At 48.3% G+C, this 14941-nt stretch overlaps 2 protein-coding genes across 2 annotated transcripts in view; both read left to right on the forward strand.

Annotated features, from left to right (window-relative positions):
* The first annotated feature begins 6378 nt into the window (after positions 1-6378).
* LOC139640716 (putative nuclease HARBI1) lies at positions 6379-7631 on the forward strand. The gene is made up of 2 exons (XM_071514905.1): positions 6379-6468; positions 6582-7631. Exons 1-2 carry the CDS (start codon positions 6379-6381, stop codon positions 7629-7631), a joined length of 1140 nt encoding a protein of 379 aa, XP_071371006.1.
* A 5850-nt stretch (positions 7632-13481) lies between these two features.
* Positions 13482-14941, forward strand: part of LOC139640717 (sec1 family domain-containing protein 1-like) — a gene marked incomplete at its 3' end in the record, with an annotated part of 7933 nt that continues 6473 nt past the window's right edge. Inside the window, exons 1-2 of the mRNA XM_071514906.1 lie at positions 13482-13548; positions 14826-14896. Of these exons, the coding sequence (XP_071371007.1) occupies positions 13518-13548; positions 14826-14896 (102 nt within the window). The remainder of the gene's footprint in view (positions 13549-14825; positions 14897-14941) is intronic.

Raw genomic sequence — 14941 nt, forward strand, 5'->3', positions numbered from 1 at the left:
TAACCCTAACCCTAACCCTAACCCTAACCCTAACCCTAACCCTAACCCTAACCCTAACCCTAACCCTAACCTAACCCTAACCCTAACCCTAACCCCTAACCCTAACCCTAACCCTAACCCTAACCCTAACCTAACCCTAACCCTAACCCTAACCCTAACCCTAACCCTAACCCTAACCCTAACCCTAACCCTAACCCTAACCCTAACCCTAACCCTAACCCTAACCCTAACCCTAACCCTAACCCTAACCCTAACCCTAACCCTAACCCTAACCCTAACCCTAACCCTAACCCTAACCCTAACCCTAACCCTAACCCTAACCCTAACCCTAACCCTAACCCTAACCCTAACCCTAACCCTAACCCTAACCCTAACCCTAACCCTAACCCTAACCCTAACCCTAACCCTAACCCTAACCCTAACCCTAACCCTAACCCTAACCCTAACCCCTAACCCTAACCCTAACCCAACCCTAACCCTAACCCTAACCCTAACCCTAACCCTAACCCTAACCCTAACCCTAACCCTAACCCTAACCCTAACCCTAACCCTAACCCTAACCCAACCCTAACCCTAACCCTAACCCTAACCCTAACCCTAACCCTAACCCTAACCCTAACCCTAACCCTAACCCTAACCCTAACCCTAACCCTAACCCTAACCCTAACCCTAACCCTAACCCTAACCCTAACCCTAACCCTAACCCTAACCCTAACCCTAACCCTAACCCTAACCCTAACCCTAACCCTAACCCTAACCCTAACCCTAACCCTAACCCTAACCCTAACCCTAACCCTAACCCTAACCCAACCCTAACCCTAACCCTAACCCTAACCCTAACCCTAACCCTAACCCTAACCCTAACCCTAACCCTAACCCTAACCCTAACCCTAACCCTAACCCTAACCCTAACCCTAACCCTAACCCTAACCCTAACCCTAACCCTAACCCTAACCCTAACCCTAACCCTAACCCTAACCCTAACCCTAACCCAACCCTAACCCTAACCCTAACCCTAACCCTAACCCTAACCCTAACCCTAACCCTAACCCTAACCCTAACCCTAACCCTAACCCTAACCCTACCCTAACCCTAACCCTAACCCTAACCCAACCCTAACCCTAACCCTAACCCTAACCCTAACCCTAACCCTAACCCTAACCCTAACCCTAACCCTAACCCCTAACCCTAACCCTAACCCTAACTAACCCTAACCCTAACCCTAACCCTAACCCTAACCCTAACCCTAACCCTAACCCTAACCCTAACCCTAACCCTAACCCTAACCCTAACCCTAACCCTAACCCTAACCCTAACCCTAACCCTAACCCTAACCCTAACCCTAACCCTAACCCTAACCCTAACCCTAACCCTAACCCTAACCCTAACCCTAACCCTAACCCTAACCCTAACCCTAACCCTAACCCTAACCCTAACCCTAACCCTAACCCTAACCCTAACCCTAACCCTAACCCTAACCCTAACCCTAACCCTAACCCTAACCCTAACCCTAACCCTAACCCTAACCCTAACCCTAACCCTAACCCTAACCCTAACCCTAACCCTAACCCTAACCCTAACCCTAACCCTAACCCTAACCCTAACCCTAACCTAACCCTAACCCTAACCCTAACCCTAACCCTAACCCTAACCCTAACCCTAACCCTAACCCTAACCCTAACCCTAACCCTAACCCTAACCCTAACCCTAACCCTAACCCTAACCCTAACCCTAACCCTAACCCTAACCCTAACCCTAACCCTAACCCTAACCCTAACCCTAACCCTAACCCTAACCCTAACCCTAACCCTAACCCTAACCCTAACCCTAACCCTAACCCTAACCCTAACCCTAACCCTAACCCTAACCCTAACCCTAACCCTAACCCTAACCCTAACCCTAACCCTAACCCTAACCCTAACCCTAACCCTAACCCTAACCCTAACCCTAACCCTAACCCTAACCCTAACCCTAACCCTAACCCTAACCCTAACCCTAACCCTAACCCTAACCCTAACCCTAACCCTAACCCTAACCCTAACCCTAACCCTAACCCTAACCCTAACCCTAACCCTAACCCTAACCCTAACCCTAACCCTAACCCTAACCCTAACCCTAACCCTAACCCTAACCCTAACCCTAACCCTAACCCTAACCCTAACCCTAACCCTAACCCTAACCCTAACCCTAACCCTAACCCTAACCCTAACCCTAACCCTAACCCTAACCCTAACCCTAACCCTAACCCTAACCCTAACCCTGCCCCAACCAACATCTTACCCTAACCCCAACCATAGACATCCCCCTCCCTAAACCCAACCCTATCTTCCAGTAAGCAAACCCTCTGTCCCTAATACAAATGGTACTACCCTAACCAACATCTTACTCTAACCCCAACCATAGACCCCTCCCTAAACCAAACCCAAACCAAAATTACTCTCTATGACACTAACAGGACCACCCTACCCCACACCTTACCCTAAACCCAACCACAGACAACCCCCTATCAAAACCCAGCCTGCTCCGATTAGTCCAACAGCACATACTCTGAACCAACACCCGACTCCCCGTGATTGGACTTTCATCCAACCGCAACACATCCAGACAGAGACCCTGTCACCCAAACCCTCCCCTAATACGGTCGGATCTTAACGCTGATAAATGGAGTCCCACCCAGATGGGGCATCTGAGTGACATGTGCCGGCCAGTGCCTTGCAAGTGACTCTTCATCAACTGCAGAGTCGTTGGACAATGTGGGGAGAGTCACGTGATATATCACTAAGACCTAACCCTAGGGTTAGGGTTAGGGTTAGGGTACCTTTTGAAGAAACAAAATACAACAGACAATAGACAAAGACTAAATAAAGAAATGTTAAAATATGCCACATAACACAGGGGATTGTCATGATCCCTGCCTAGCCCTTGTGTTTTCCTTGTGTTTCCCCTTTCCTGTGTTCCTAGTGCTCTCCTGTCTGTCTCTTTCCCTGTCCATGCTTTGTGTGTGTGTGGGCGTGGTCTCCCTTCCCTGTTCTCCTGGCTCCCAGCTCAGCTCAACCTGCACACCTGAATCCCATCACTCGTCACCATCTGCTCACCTGCTTCCCTTCAGTCCACACTTTAAAAACCCCAGTCTGCCATCCACTCTCCGCCGGATCATACACCTTGCCATGCCTAGACCTCAGCCAGACTCTACAGCCAGGTCTGTCTCCTGCTTTGGATCCCCGCTGTCTGGAACCTGCTCAGCCTGACTCTCCTCTGCACTTTCCCTATCCTGCCTTGGCCCAGCTGCACACCTCACCTGCTCCAGGTTTACCACTTCCAGCCACGTTAATAAACTGTCCTTGTATTTACTCTCTGCCTCCTGTCTGTGTGTTCTGCATTTCGGTTCAGCCTAGATACGTGACAGTATGATCCGGCCTGACATGAACCCAGCAGACACATCCCCTCCCTCTGCAACTGGGTTTGAAACCATGACCCTGTTTGCATACTTTGCCCGGCAAGCAGCCTTGTTTGCTAGCCAGCAGCCTAGCTACCAGCCCAAGCCTAGGCCGCAACAGCCTAGCTACCAGCCCAAGCCTAGGCCGCAGCAGCCGAGCTACCAGCCCAAGCCCCAGCAGCAGCCAAGCTACCCTGATGTCCAGCAGTCACCCTATGTAGGGACTCGACTCGCCATTTTCACAGGGACCCGTGGAGGCACCAAGAGGCGGCAAGGTCCCCGTGGCTCCCGACACCACTGGGTCTCTCTGCAGTCCAGTGCCACAGAGTCTCCGCGGTCCAGCGCCACAGAGTCTCCGCTGCCCAGTGCCACTACTGGGGTCCAGTCAGCCCCTGTTCCCGAGCCGCGGCAATCTCCTGTTCCTGTCGGGTCGCGGCAATCTCCTGTTCCTGTCGGGCCGCGGCAATCTCCAGTTCCTGTTCCTGTCGGGCCATGGCGGTCTCCTGTTCATGCTGGGTCACAGCACTCTCAGCTTCCTGCGCCGCGGAAGCTCCCTGCTGTCGAGCTGCGGTGGTCTCCTGTTCCTGCTGGGCCGCAGCTGTCTCCTGTTCCTGCTGGGCCGCAGCTGTCTCCTGTTCCTGCTGGGCTGCAGCTGTCTCCTGTTCCTACGCCTCGGCTGGTCCCTGTACCTGCGCCGAGGCTGCTTTTTGTTGAGCTGCAAAAGCCTCCTGTTCCTGTGCTGCAAGAGCCTCCTATTCCTGTGCTGCAAGAGCCTCCTGTTCCTGTGCTGCAAGAGCCTTCGGTTCCTGTGCTATTAAAGCCTTCTGTTTCTGGGCTGCAGCAATCCACTGAGCCTGAGGTGCAGCAAATTTCTGTTCCTGTTCAGCTGCAGTCAGCTCTGGCTGTGTTTCAGCAACCCCCTGGTTTCCTGGCTTCACCGGCTCACCTGCTGGGCTCCCAGCTGACACAGTCTGCTCTGCAGCCAGATCCCCAGTTGTCGGCCGCATCTGCCGACACCCTGCCATTCCCCATCGGCCGTCTCCGACAGCAGCCGTTGCCGGACTCCGATCCTGCACTCCAGCTGTTGCCGGACTCCGGTCCTGCGCTCCAGCCTCCAGTGTCCGGTCCTGCGCTCCAGCCTCCAGTGTCCGGTCCTGCGCTCCAGCCTCCAGTGTCCGGTCCTGCGCTCCAGCCTCCAGTGTCCGGTCCTGTACTCCTGTCTCCGGCCTCCGATCCTGTACTCCAGTCTCCGGCCTCCGGTCCTGTACTCCAGTCTCCGGCTTCCGGTCCTGCTTTCCTGTCCCCGGCCTCCGGTCCCGTACTCCAGTCTCCGGCTTCCGGTCCTGCTTTCCTGTCTCTGGCCTCCGGTCCCGCACTCCCGCTGCCGGACTCCAGTCCTGGGGTGCATTCCATTTGGCCAAAATGCGTCCTCTCCTCCGTCCTCGCGACCTCGTCTCCTCGCTGACCCGGCATCCAAAAATGAGCCGCCATCATTAAGGACGTTCCAGTTGGTTAAAAGACGCATGAAGGATCCTTAAAGTCTCCTCGCCTCCGTCCTCCAATAAGGCGTGGTCGGAGGATACTCAGGTGTATCCTCGATGCGGAAATGATGAGTTAAGTCAATTAACCATTGGCACGTGCGGATATCAGACCGCCTCCATACCATCAGAAAACGTGCTGACATGGCTGGAAGAGTCCACAGTTGTAAGTAGCTCCAACTTGTTACATATTGTCCAAACAGAAATAGCGTAGGTTTTAAATGTTAGCTGAACATGTGTTTATGAAGTGTTAAATGAACCTTATGAAGGTTAAATATGTCCAGATACTGACAGATCTGGTGCAGTTGTATGATGTCAAACCCAATCCAAATAGGAATAAGTAAATCACCATAAGGCTTCTGGATGTGGTAATAGGGACAGAGGAGGAGACGCGCCAGCTGATCCTCCAGCGCATAGAGAGGGACCGCCTCTTCACTGGGAAGAGAAATGCTGCCAGAGCTGCTTGGGGGTGAGTGTTTCATGTTTGCAGCTATTGCAACATTGGGCTATAATAGCTATTCATTGTATATTTCCCATTTGAATTGCTTGTTTTGCAGTATCATTCTGAATGCCATTGGGCTGGGGGGTTAGGGTTAGGAGGCGGGAAGAGGCGGCCAAGGAGGATGTGCGTGCGGAGCGGGCTGAGCAGCAGACTGAAAGACTGTTGGATATTCTCGACAGAATGACCAATAAAATGTGACCCACCCACCCCTACTTTGTTTGTTTGTTCCTTTATCCCCCAATAAATAAAAATGTTATGTGGAAGAGCCATAGATGTGTTTTCAGAAACATCTTCACGTTAAAGTCTGTCTTGGTGACTGAACTGTGTAGCCTAGGCCATGGGTCGATAATTACATTTACAATCTACAAAATCTAGCACTCTAGCGCCCACTGTCCAATTTGCTTTCAAGTTGGTATAATAGCCTATATCATGATTTCCATTCATTAATAGTGACTGCTCATGAGACAAGAGCGTTTTTCATTCTCAGCCTATTTAATGATATGCATTTTGGTTGGTTCAACTTTGGTATCAAGTGTAATTAGACTGCTACCACAACTATTATGGCCTGAGTAGCCAACTACTTAACAGTCCCAATACAATTTCGCTTATCTTGGCTATTCATCATGACTTTCCCTAGACCTTTCGGGATGTAATAAAGTAGGTATAGGCTAGCTGAGTGGCAGAAGGTCATTATATGAAGACAATAATAATCACAATTTAAATAGTTGAAATGTAGAACAGGTGTGTCAGGTGAATTAACACCAAAGCTACACTCCACAACCTCTTGTTGGGGCAGCTTTTTGTTATTACCCTAATTAACCACAGGTGGATTGTCAGATTATAAAAGGAACATGTGCATGCTCCCCACTCTATACTCTGATATGATGGAGACGATACTCGCTATGTCATCCTCCGTTTGGACCGAACTCGCCACCCGCCGCATGCGGAGGAGGCGAGCACGTCTACACACCATGATGGTGCTACTGGAGCAGGTGAGTGCTCAGATGACATCCACTGACTATATGTGAGGGGATTTACCTGAAGAAAAGCAAATACCATAAGGAAAAATGCAACCACTCATGTTCTTTACAATGTGTTTTCTTAGGCGGACCACCCCCCGATTTATGCACAGATGAATCGGGAGGTGCCCCTGCTCCAGATGTATTTTGATCCCCAGCAGGACCTCAGGCCTGACTACCGTCTGTCCCGCACCTCCGTGACCGCCCTCTTGCAACTCCTCAGCAGGGGAAAGGCAAGAGGCTGGGCTCAGCACCTGGAGGTCCTTATCACACTGTACTGGTTAGCTCACGGCCTTTCGTACAGTGTGGTGAGCAGGGCCTTCCAGGTGCCAAAGACCACTGTCCACAGAGTGGTCCACCAGGTTTGTGGGTCGCTGGTGGCCATTCGTGGACAGCACATCCGCTACCCTGCTGAGGAGGACGTTCCTGCTGTGGCTCTGGGCTTTACGGAGCTATCCGGGAGCCCCTTCACCAACTGTGTGGGAGCGCTAGACGGGTGCCACATCCGGATCAAGACACCCCCAGGCCCCCACGGACAGGATTACATCAACCGCAAGCTGTTCGCATCAGTGCAGATGCAGGCACTGTGCGACAGCTACGGAAGGTTCATCAACCTGTTCGTGGGGTACCCCGGGTCGGTGCATGACACCAGGGTCCTGAAGAACTCCAGCCTCTACACCGCTGCAAGGTATCCTCCTCCCGGGTACTTCATCATCGGCGATGGTGGCTACCCCTGCATCAGGGCTCCCATCACCCTCCTCACACCATACCGGGAGCCACTGCAGGGGAGGGTGCAGGAGCGCTACAACCGCCACCACGCCAGGGCTCGTTCAGTAATAGAGCGAGCCTTTGGGATGATGAAGACCCGCTGGAGGTGCCTGTTCTTCAAGGCCCTGGAGGTGCACCACACTTTTGTTCCGGATGTGGTCACCGTCTGTGCTGTCCTCCACAACATCTGCCTCACAGCTGGGGATGTCGTGGACCCAGACGACGACAGGCCAGATGCGGTGGAGGTTCCACCACCCCGCCCAGTCAGGAACGAGCAAGGGGGGCAGGGAGTGCGGGACAGACTGGCAGCACAGATATCTGCCCCTGTGGGACAGCCTGAGGGACTCCAGGACCACGATTATTTGTGACATTATTTTTGAATTTTGGGATCTGATTTCATCCGACCATTTTTTTTTGGTATTTAGGCCTACTTTCTCTGCCTTTTAGGCGTAGCTTACCTATGTTTCCATTCTCACTACATTTTTAACATTGGGGCGTAATGGCCGTTGCCATGACAGGACATATTTTCATCATAAAGGTCGGTATGTTTGTCTTTGCTGGAATCACTTCTGTGTCTTCTCTGGATCACCAGCTGGTTTGCTGTTTGTTTGATGTGTCTCTCATTCAGTATTCATCATGCTTATGAATTGTGTTTGTGTGTGTTGCCATGGAATTTCTCTTCGGGAGAATAAATTCTTACTAAACCTCAACAGCATTTCCTTGTTTTAAATCGCACATTTTGCTCTTACAGCTAGATCTATGGTTATTTGGGAATTGTATTTATTTATTTAGGAATAAAAAGAAAGCACTTTGGTTCATTGCCAGTGAGATGTCAAACAGCCACATGATCGTTGTCTAATCCAAGTCGCATAAAGGATGAAAGTTAGACAATTTGTATAGCACCTTTCTTATCAGTGCTGCAAAGTGCTTCACTAAATTAAAATGTAGCATACAGCAAACAGAATAACAAGAAAAATGAATAAAAACAGAAACAGAAACGATTTTTAGGCATTGGGAATTTTTTTTAAGTGTTCTACCTTCATGAGGTAGACAAGGCTCACTAGAGGCTGGCATAATTAAATTAATTAAACATTAATCTGAACTTTGTTGAACGTTTTTATGTGGATAACACATGAGCCTTAGAATAATTTCAACAGCTGTCATCCTGTGTGGGAGGAGCCTCAACGCAACGCTTCACACGTCAGTTCAATATGGCGCGTGCGAGGACGTTCCAATTGACAAGCCAGGTTCACTCGCCTCCTCGCATCTCCTCCTCGTTTCCTCCGTGACCTTTGACCGAGGAGTTGAGGAAGAGACGCGAGGCGAGGAGACGAGGAGAAATCGTTACCAAATGGAATGCACCCCTGTACTCCTGACACCAGAAGCTGATCTCGCAGCCTGCCCCGACCCGCAGCCGAATCTTCTGGTGTTGGCTGCATTCCCTGACCTCCAGCTTTGTCGCCGGCCTCCTGAGCGGTCTTTTCCACATCGCCGTCCTCCAGAGCTGTTCCGCCACTCTGGTCGTCCTCCTGCCCGTCCTCCAGAGCTGCTGCGCCTACGTGTCCAGCCTCCAGGCTGTCCGCCTGAGGTTTCCTGCTCGGCCTCTGCTCTGCCTCCTGGTCGTCTGCCTGAAGTTTCCTGTTCGGTCTCCGTCCTGCCCCCGGGTCATCCACCCGAGGTCCCTGGCTCCATCCTTCTGCTCCCAGGCCACTTGTCCCTGCCAGGTCTGTCTCCCACTTTGGATCCCCGCTGTCTGGAACCTGCTCAGCCTGACTCTCCACTGCACTTTCCCTGTCCTGCCTTGGCCCAGCTGCACACCTCACCTGCTCCAGGTTTACCACTTCCAGCCACGTTAATAAACTGTCCTTGCATTTACTCTCTGCCTCCTGTCTGTGTGTTCTGCATTTGGGTTCAGCCTAGATACGTGACAGGGGATAGCTTGTGGTGCAGTGGGCAAAGGTAATAAAGCTGGGCCACAATATCTAGGCCAGTGGCAGGACATTACTTAAAGCCATATTTACCGACTTTATCGATATGGTGCAGCATGCCCTCTACTATGTTTAATCAGACAGTGGAGTGCTAAAGTATGTCCATGTCGGTGGGTGGAAACAGCCAAGGGGTAATGTCTTTATCCTTGTAGAGCTTGCCATCAATGTATAATTTGTCAATGATTAGTCTTACCCTGCTTCCCTTTTGCTTGTGCTCTCTGCACACCGGAAAAAGCTTGTTCCTCCTATCCACAATCTCTGGTGGGAACTGCTCGCTTATTCCATAGGGTTTTCCAACCAGTCTTCGCCCTTGTGCAAGAATTAACTCTTTATGCTTAAAATGCTCAAACTTCACCACAATCGCACGATGCCCTTTGCTGAGTAATGCGTTTTTGTAGGTGCCATCTCCACCACCTCTGCCGCTTATTGCGCGCGGCGTTCCCACTCTGTGCGCTCGGTGGAAGGTGATTTGGTTTACAGTCTCATTATCCAACAATAATTCCTTGGCAAAGAAGGCTTTAATAGTGCCCTCCACATTTTCATCCTTCTTCTCCGGGATCCCTCTTAAGATTAAATTGTCTCTCATGGATCTGGTTGTAAGATCCAGCATTTTCTCTTTAAGTCGGAAATTCTCATTTGAGACATAGTTTACTGCTGACTGTAAAACTTTCACCTTTCCTTTCAGCGTCACGGCTTCATCGCGCGTCTGTTGTAGTAGGTCAGCGGTGAATTTTGTTATTTCCTTCAATTCCCGAACGTCTTCTTGTAATGACACCAGTATGTCCAATTTTTTACGTTTTTCATTTATGGCTTCGAGCACCTCCATAGTGTTAGAGGTCATTTGTGGCAGTGAAAGATGAGAGTTTTCTGGGCTATCTAAATCCCATCCCTAGCTTGTCTTATTATCCATGGCAGTACCTACGCCATTGTCCATCCATCCATCTTCAACTGCTTATCCGAGGTCGGGTCACGGAGGTAGCAGTTCCAGCAGGGGGCCCCAAACTTCCCTTTCCCTGGCCACATTAACCAGCTCTGACTGGGGGATCCCAAGGCGTTCCCAGGCCAGCATGGAGATATAATCCCTCCACCTGGTCCTCGGTCTGCCCCGTGGCCTCCTCCCAGCTGGACGTGCCTGGAAAACCTCCCTAGGGAGGCAACCAGGAGGCAGGATCCTTCCTAGATGCCTGAACCACCTCAACTGGCTCCTTTCTATGCGAAGGAGCGGTGGCTCTACTCTGAGTCCCTCACGGGTGACCAAGCTTCTCACCCTCTCCCTAAGGGAGACGCCAGCCACCCTCCTGAAGAAACCCGTTTTGGCCGCTTTTATCCGCGATCTTGTCCTTTCGGTCATGACCCGTAGTTCATGACCATAGGTGAAGGTTGGGATGAAGATCGCCCGGTAGATCGAGAGCTTTGCCTTCTGGCTCAGCTCTCTTTTCGTCGCAACGGCCTACGCCATTGTAGCTGAGAAAAAAGTTATTCCCTGTTCTAAGGACTCCCTATTTTGTGAGTGTCTGTGCATCTCTTTCACAGATTATTTGCAAGAAAGACCAACCGATCCACAGTCACTGGCTTACGGGCAGCTCTGTGGTTTGTAACCACATTTTCTCCTGTGCAGAAAGCCCTTTCTGAAGGTGCACTGGTAGCTGTGATGCACAAGTACTTTTTCACCAGTTTGCACAATCTTGGGAAGTTGGTTTCATGGAATCTCCACCAGTCCAGGGGATCTGCTTCACTGTCTGCATCAACTGTCTGCAGATACATTTCCTTCTCTGCTCCACCTTCATGTCTGTCAGGCAGAGCTGCTGCTGGGCTTGTTGGTCCTTCTTGAAAAAGCTCCCAAGTGTTTTTTGGCTTTCTTGGGCTCCTCTGGCTGGGCTGCTGCTTCTTCTGCTGCTGCTTCTGCTTGTAGAGATGTTGCTTCACTGTTCAGGAGTGTCTCAAGCTCAACAGTTGCTTTGGTCTTGATGTATTCCACCTTATCACTGCTTATATACTTGGTCTTAAAGTGGGGGTCAAGCAGTGAGGCAACATCAAGAAGGTCATCAGTTGCGGGATCTGAATATTTGTTATTCAGGTAGTCTCGGCTTACTGTTTTCAAAGATTTATAGAGGTCTGTGTCATCTTTCACGCTCAAAATGCTCTGATTAAACAGGTGGAGTACTGGTTCCAGGCAGCTCACGGTGACTCCTCACCTGACAAGGCATCGGTGAACTCTGCCAGGGGAGCCAGAGCCTTGTTGACTGACTCTAGGACATCGATGTCCTGCCATGTAGGCACCAAGTGCCTGGTTCCTGGTTTCCTTGTCTTCGGCTAGTACTTGAGTTATGGCCTTGTCTTGCTCAAGCACGCTCTGGATCATCTTCTGGTGGGATCCCCACCTTGTTGGTGTTTCCATGATGAGCTTGTGAACAGGCGAATTGTGCTCCATTTGGGCAGCTGACAAGGCTTTTCTCTTTTTCCATGCAAATGAAAAGGCACTGACTAATTTCAGATTGCACAGTCAGTTCGGGGGTCTTTAACACTGTGCTCTGTAGAAATGGAAAAAACTGTTAATTTCCAAATATATTATCTATAAATCAAATAATCATGATGATAAATTAGTTATTAGCCTTAAAAGAAATGTGTTAAATTTCTATCAGTGATATTCACTCACGTGCACACACACACACACACACACACACACACACACACACACACACACACACACACACACACACACACACACACACACAACTAGCTTTCCTATAAGCAAACAAACATTCATACCGATGGCTAGGTGTAGACGCTGTCCGAAACCCTGCAGGCTCGTCCAGTCGTTCAGCTCCTTTGCCTTAATCATATTTGTTGCGTTCTTCTCTCAGTCCCTTCAGCATTTCCCTTAAACCTTCCATCAACTCCCCTGTGATCGTCTGGATAGTAAGATGTTTGTAAACATCTGCTTGTGAGCTTCCAGGACCACAAGTCTGATATAAGGTCTAATATATATATAAGTCTAATACATAAGTCTAATATAAGGTTCCGTTGTTCTGCTTGACCACAAGTCTGTTGTACAGGCAAAGCATGCAGCATTTTGTGTTTCCATCTCAATCTTTTTTCGCCGCTCATATTTATTTGGCAAAACTGTCTGGCTGAAATATTTATGGGAATCACACACGTTGGATGCAAAGTTTTGATGAGGCTTTTGAATCCGTCTCTCTCAACCGTTTGAACAGCCACCATGTCCTTGGCAATGTTTGATACTTTCATTATAATAATGATAATTAAATTAATAATTTCATTGTTAGTATGACCTTTTCGCCCATATGCAGTTCCAATAATTGGCATTCAAAGGGCGTGTGCCTCATGTGACTATTATGTTTCAATTGTTTTTATATTAATTTTGTGTTCTTAGATCATGTGATATTGAAGCGGTTCAATAATTATCCCCTTATTTTCCATTGAAATACTAAACTAAGCTTTTGTGTGTGTGTGTGTGTGTGTGCCCCATTCGGCCCTTATGTTAAAATGTTGCAACATTGTTTTTTAATTACTGTGCCATGTTCAATGAAAGATATTGAACAATGTAATTGGGTTTTTTTTATTAAAACATTTCTTGGTGCTTTTATTTACATTCAAAAGCAGAGTGCCGCATGTTCCCACTGGGGGAGAAGTGTCTGATGCTGGCTATGATTTATTGGGTCATGTAGTATAGTTTAGTATTATAGTATTATACTATACTATACTATACTATACTATAGTATTTAGTGAAAAACATAATTCCATGAAAATATCCTATAAAAATAAACAAAACAAAAATAAAAAAGTTTTGAATCACTGGGTCACATGACCTGGAAGCTATTGAAAAAAAACCCTTATTTTTCCATTTAAATATTTATTAACAATTAACAGGAAGGTTGAATGTGAATATCTGTGGAATATCTAACTGTCTTTACCGCTCAGCTCCTTTTGGCTTCAGGTATTTTCTACAGTGAGTGACAGCTCTTTGTTTTTCTGGTTCAATATCTTTATTTAAACAAAGCACAGTCACAGTTACAGTGGATTGGCGTGACAGACATTTCATACAATCACAACAAAATATTCAACATGTAAACAAACAGAAGTAAACATGGAGTCTCTCTTTCTTTCTTTGTCCACAGAGATAAAACAGTTTGTTGTTTGCTGTTTTATCTGTTGTTGTCTGTCGCTCCTCACTGACACAAGTCGACGTCAGGTCACGTCATCAGACGCCACGTCATCAGACGCCCCGTCACCACAACATTAAAGATGGCGGCGTCCGTCCGGGAGAAGCAGACAGGTCTGACTTACTAAAATTCACTTTTTCTCAGTAATCTGTCAGCAGACAGCAGATCAGCTGTAGAGCAGCGAAGTGTCGCGATACAGGAGAGAAAACCATCTTCTGTCCGACATTAGAGATTTATCAGAAGTATCGATTGATCAGCAGTATAGATCCGCTAACCGGCTAACTGACGCTACCTGTCAGTCAAACTGCTGCCAGTTAATCTGACGAACTGTTTCTCTTTCACTACTTTGAAGTAAAGCTTCACATTTCTCCACAAAGTCACAAACTGCAGTAAGAACTTAACGGGACGGTAAACTAGCTGTTAGCTTGTTAGCTCAAGCTGCGGCTGGCAGGCTGATGGTGTTATTAGCTAACGTTAGCCTGCTAACGCTAACGTCCGTTTCATCAAAATATTGATACTCTGAAATAATATTGATAACGTTAAAAAGCTTTGCTTGACTCTTCCTGTAGTTACAGAATGAATTAATACTCAGTAAAGTTTAACTGGGCGCTCTGTGTTAGAAGTTATTAAGCCTGAATGTATTAAGATAAAATAAGATAAGATACTTTATTGATTTGTAGACATTATTTCAGCAGGAACAAATATATATATAATATCTGACACACTGCTAGAAACATTTTCATTTATTTTAGTTAATAACCAGTTTTTGTGTCAAAGTAACTGAAGCCACAGAAATCTGTCTGGAAACTGATAAGATTAAGGTGATTATCGATTTCATAGTTACTGATATGAACCTGATTTAACTGAATGAAGTTGTATATTTCTATATATGGTTCTGTGTGTTATTCCTTAGTGTAATTTTCCAGTGTCAGTCAGCTGAACTGATTCTGAACAGCAGAGACTCCATCAGTCATTATTTATTTATTTATTCATAACTTCATTTATCAGAAGTTACACTGAGAGTCCCATGAGTCGGCTTTTCGCTTTGATGCTCCCTGTCCGGCTGCTGCAGAGTGTGTGTGTGTGTGTGTGTTCAGCAGTGTGTATGTGCAGTGTGTTCAGCAGTGTGTGTGTGTATGTGTGTGCAGTGTGTTCAGCTGTGTGTGTGTGCAGTGTGTTCAGCAGTGTGTGTGTGTGTGTGCAGTGTGTTCAGCAGTGTGTGTGTGTGTGTGTGTCTGTGTGTGTGTGTGTGTGTGCACTGTGTTCAGCTGTGTGTGTGCAGTGTGTTCAGCAGTGTGTGTGTGCAGTGTGTTCAGCAGTGTTTGTGTGTGTGTGTGTGTGTGTGTGTGTGTGTGTGCTTCATGTTTCTCATCAGTTTGTTTTCCTCCAGCGGCTCTGAAGCGAATGCTGAACTTCAACGCTCCGCCTCTGAAGAACACAGCAGCTGAGCCAGTATGGAAGGTACAGCATGGCCTCAGCACACACACACACACATACACACACACA

Source organism: Centroberyx affinis, unplaced genomic scaffold, assembly GCF_046629955.1.
Source record: "Centroberyx affinis isolate AG114_WGS23_722 - 3 ecotype Tasmania unplaced genomic scaffold, CSIRO-AGI_Caff_v1 ptg010308l_1, whole genome shotgun sequence".
NCBI classification, from domain to species: Eukaryota; Metazoa; Chordata; class Actinopteri; order Beryciformes; family Berycidae; genus Centroberyx; species Centroberyx affinis.

Bases quoted from the DNA above. Each gene is read 5' to 3' on its own strand.
- LOC139640716 (XM_071514905.1), top strand. From the start codon at position 6,379: ATGTCATCCTCCGTTTGGACCGAACTCGCCACCCGCCGCATGCGGAGG. The intron at 6,469-6,581 runs GTGAGTGCTCAG...GTGTTTTCTTAG, and splicing joins TGATGGTGCTACTGGAGCAG to GCGGACCACCCCCCGATTTA.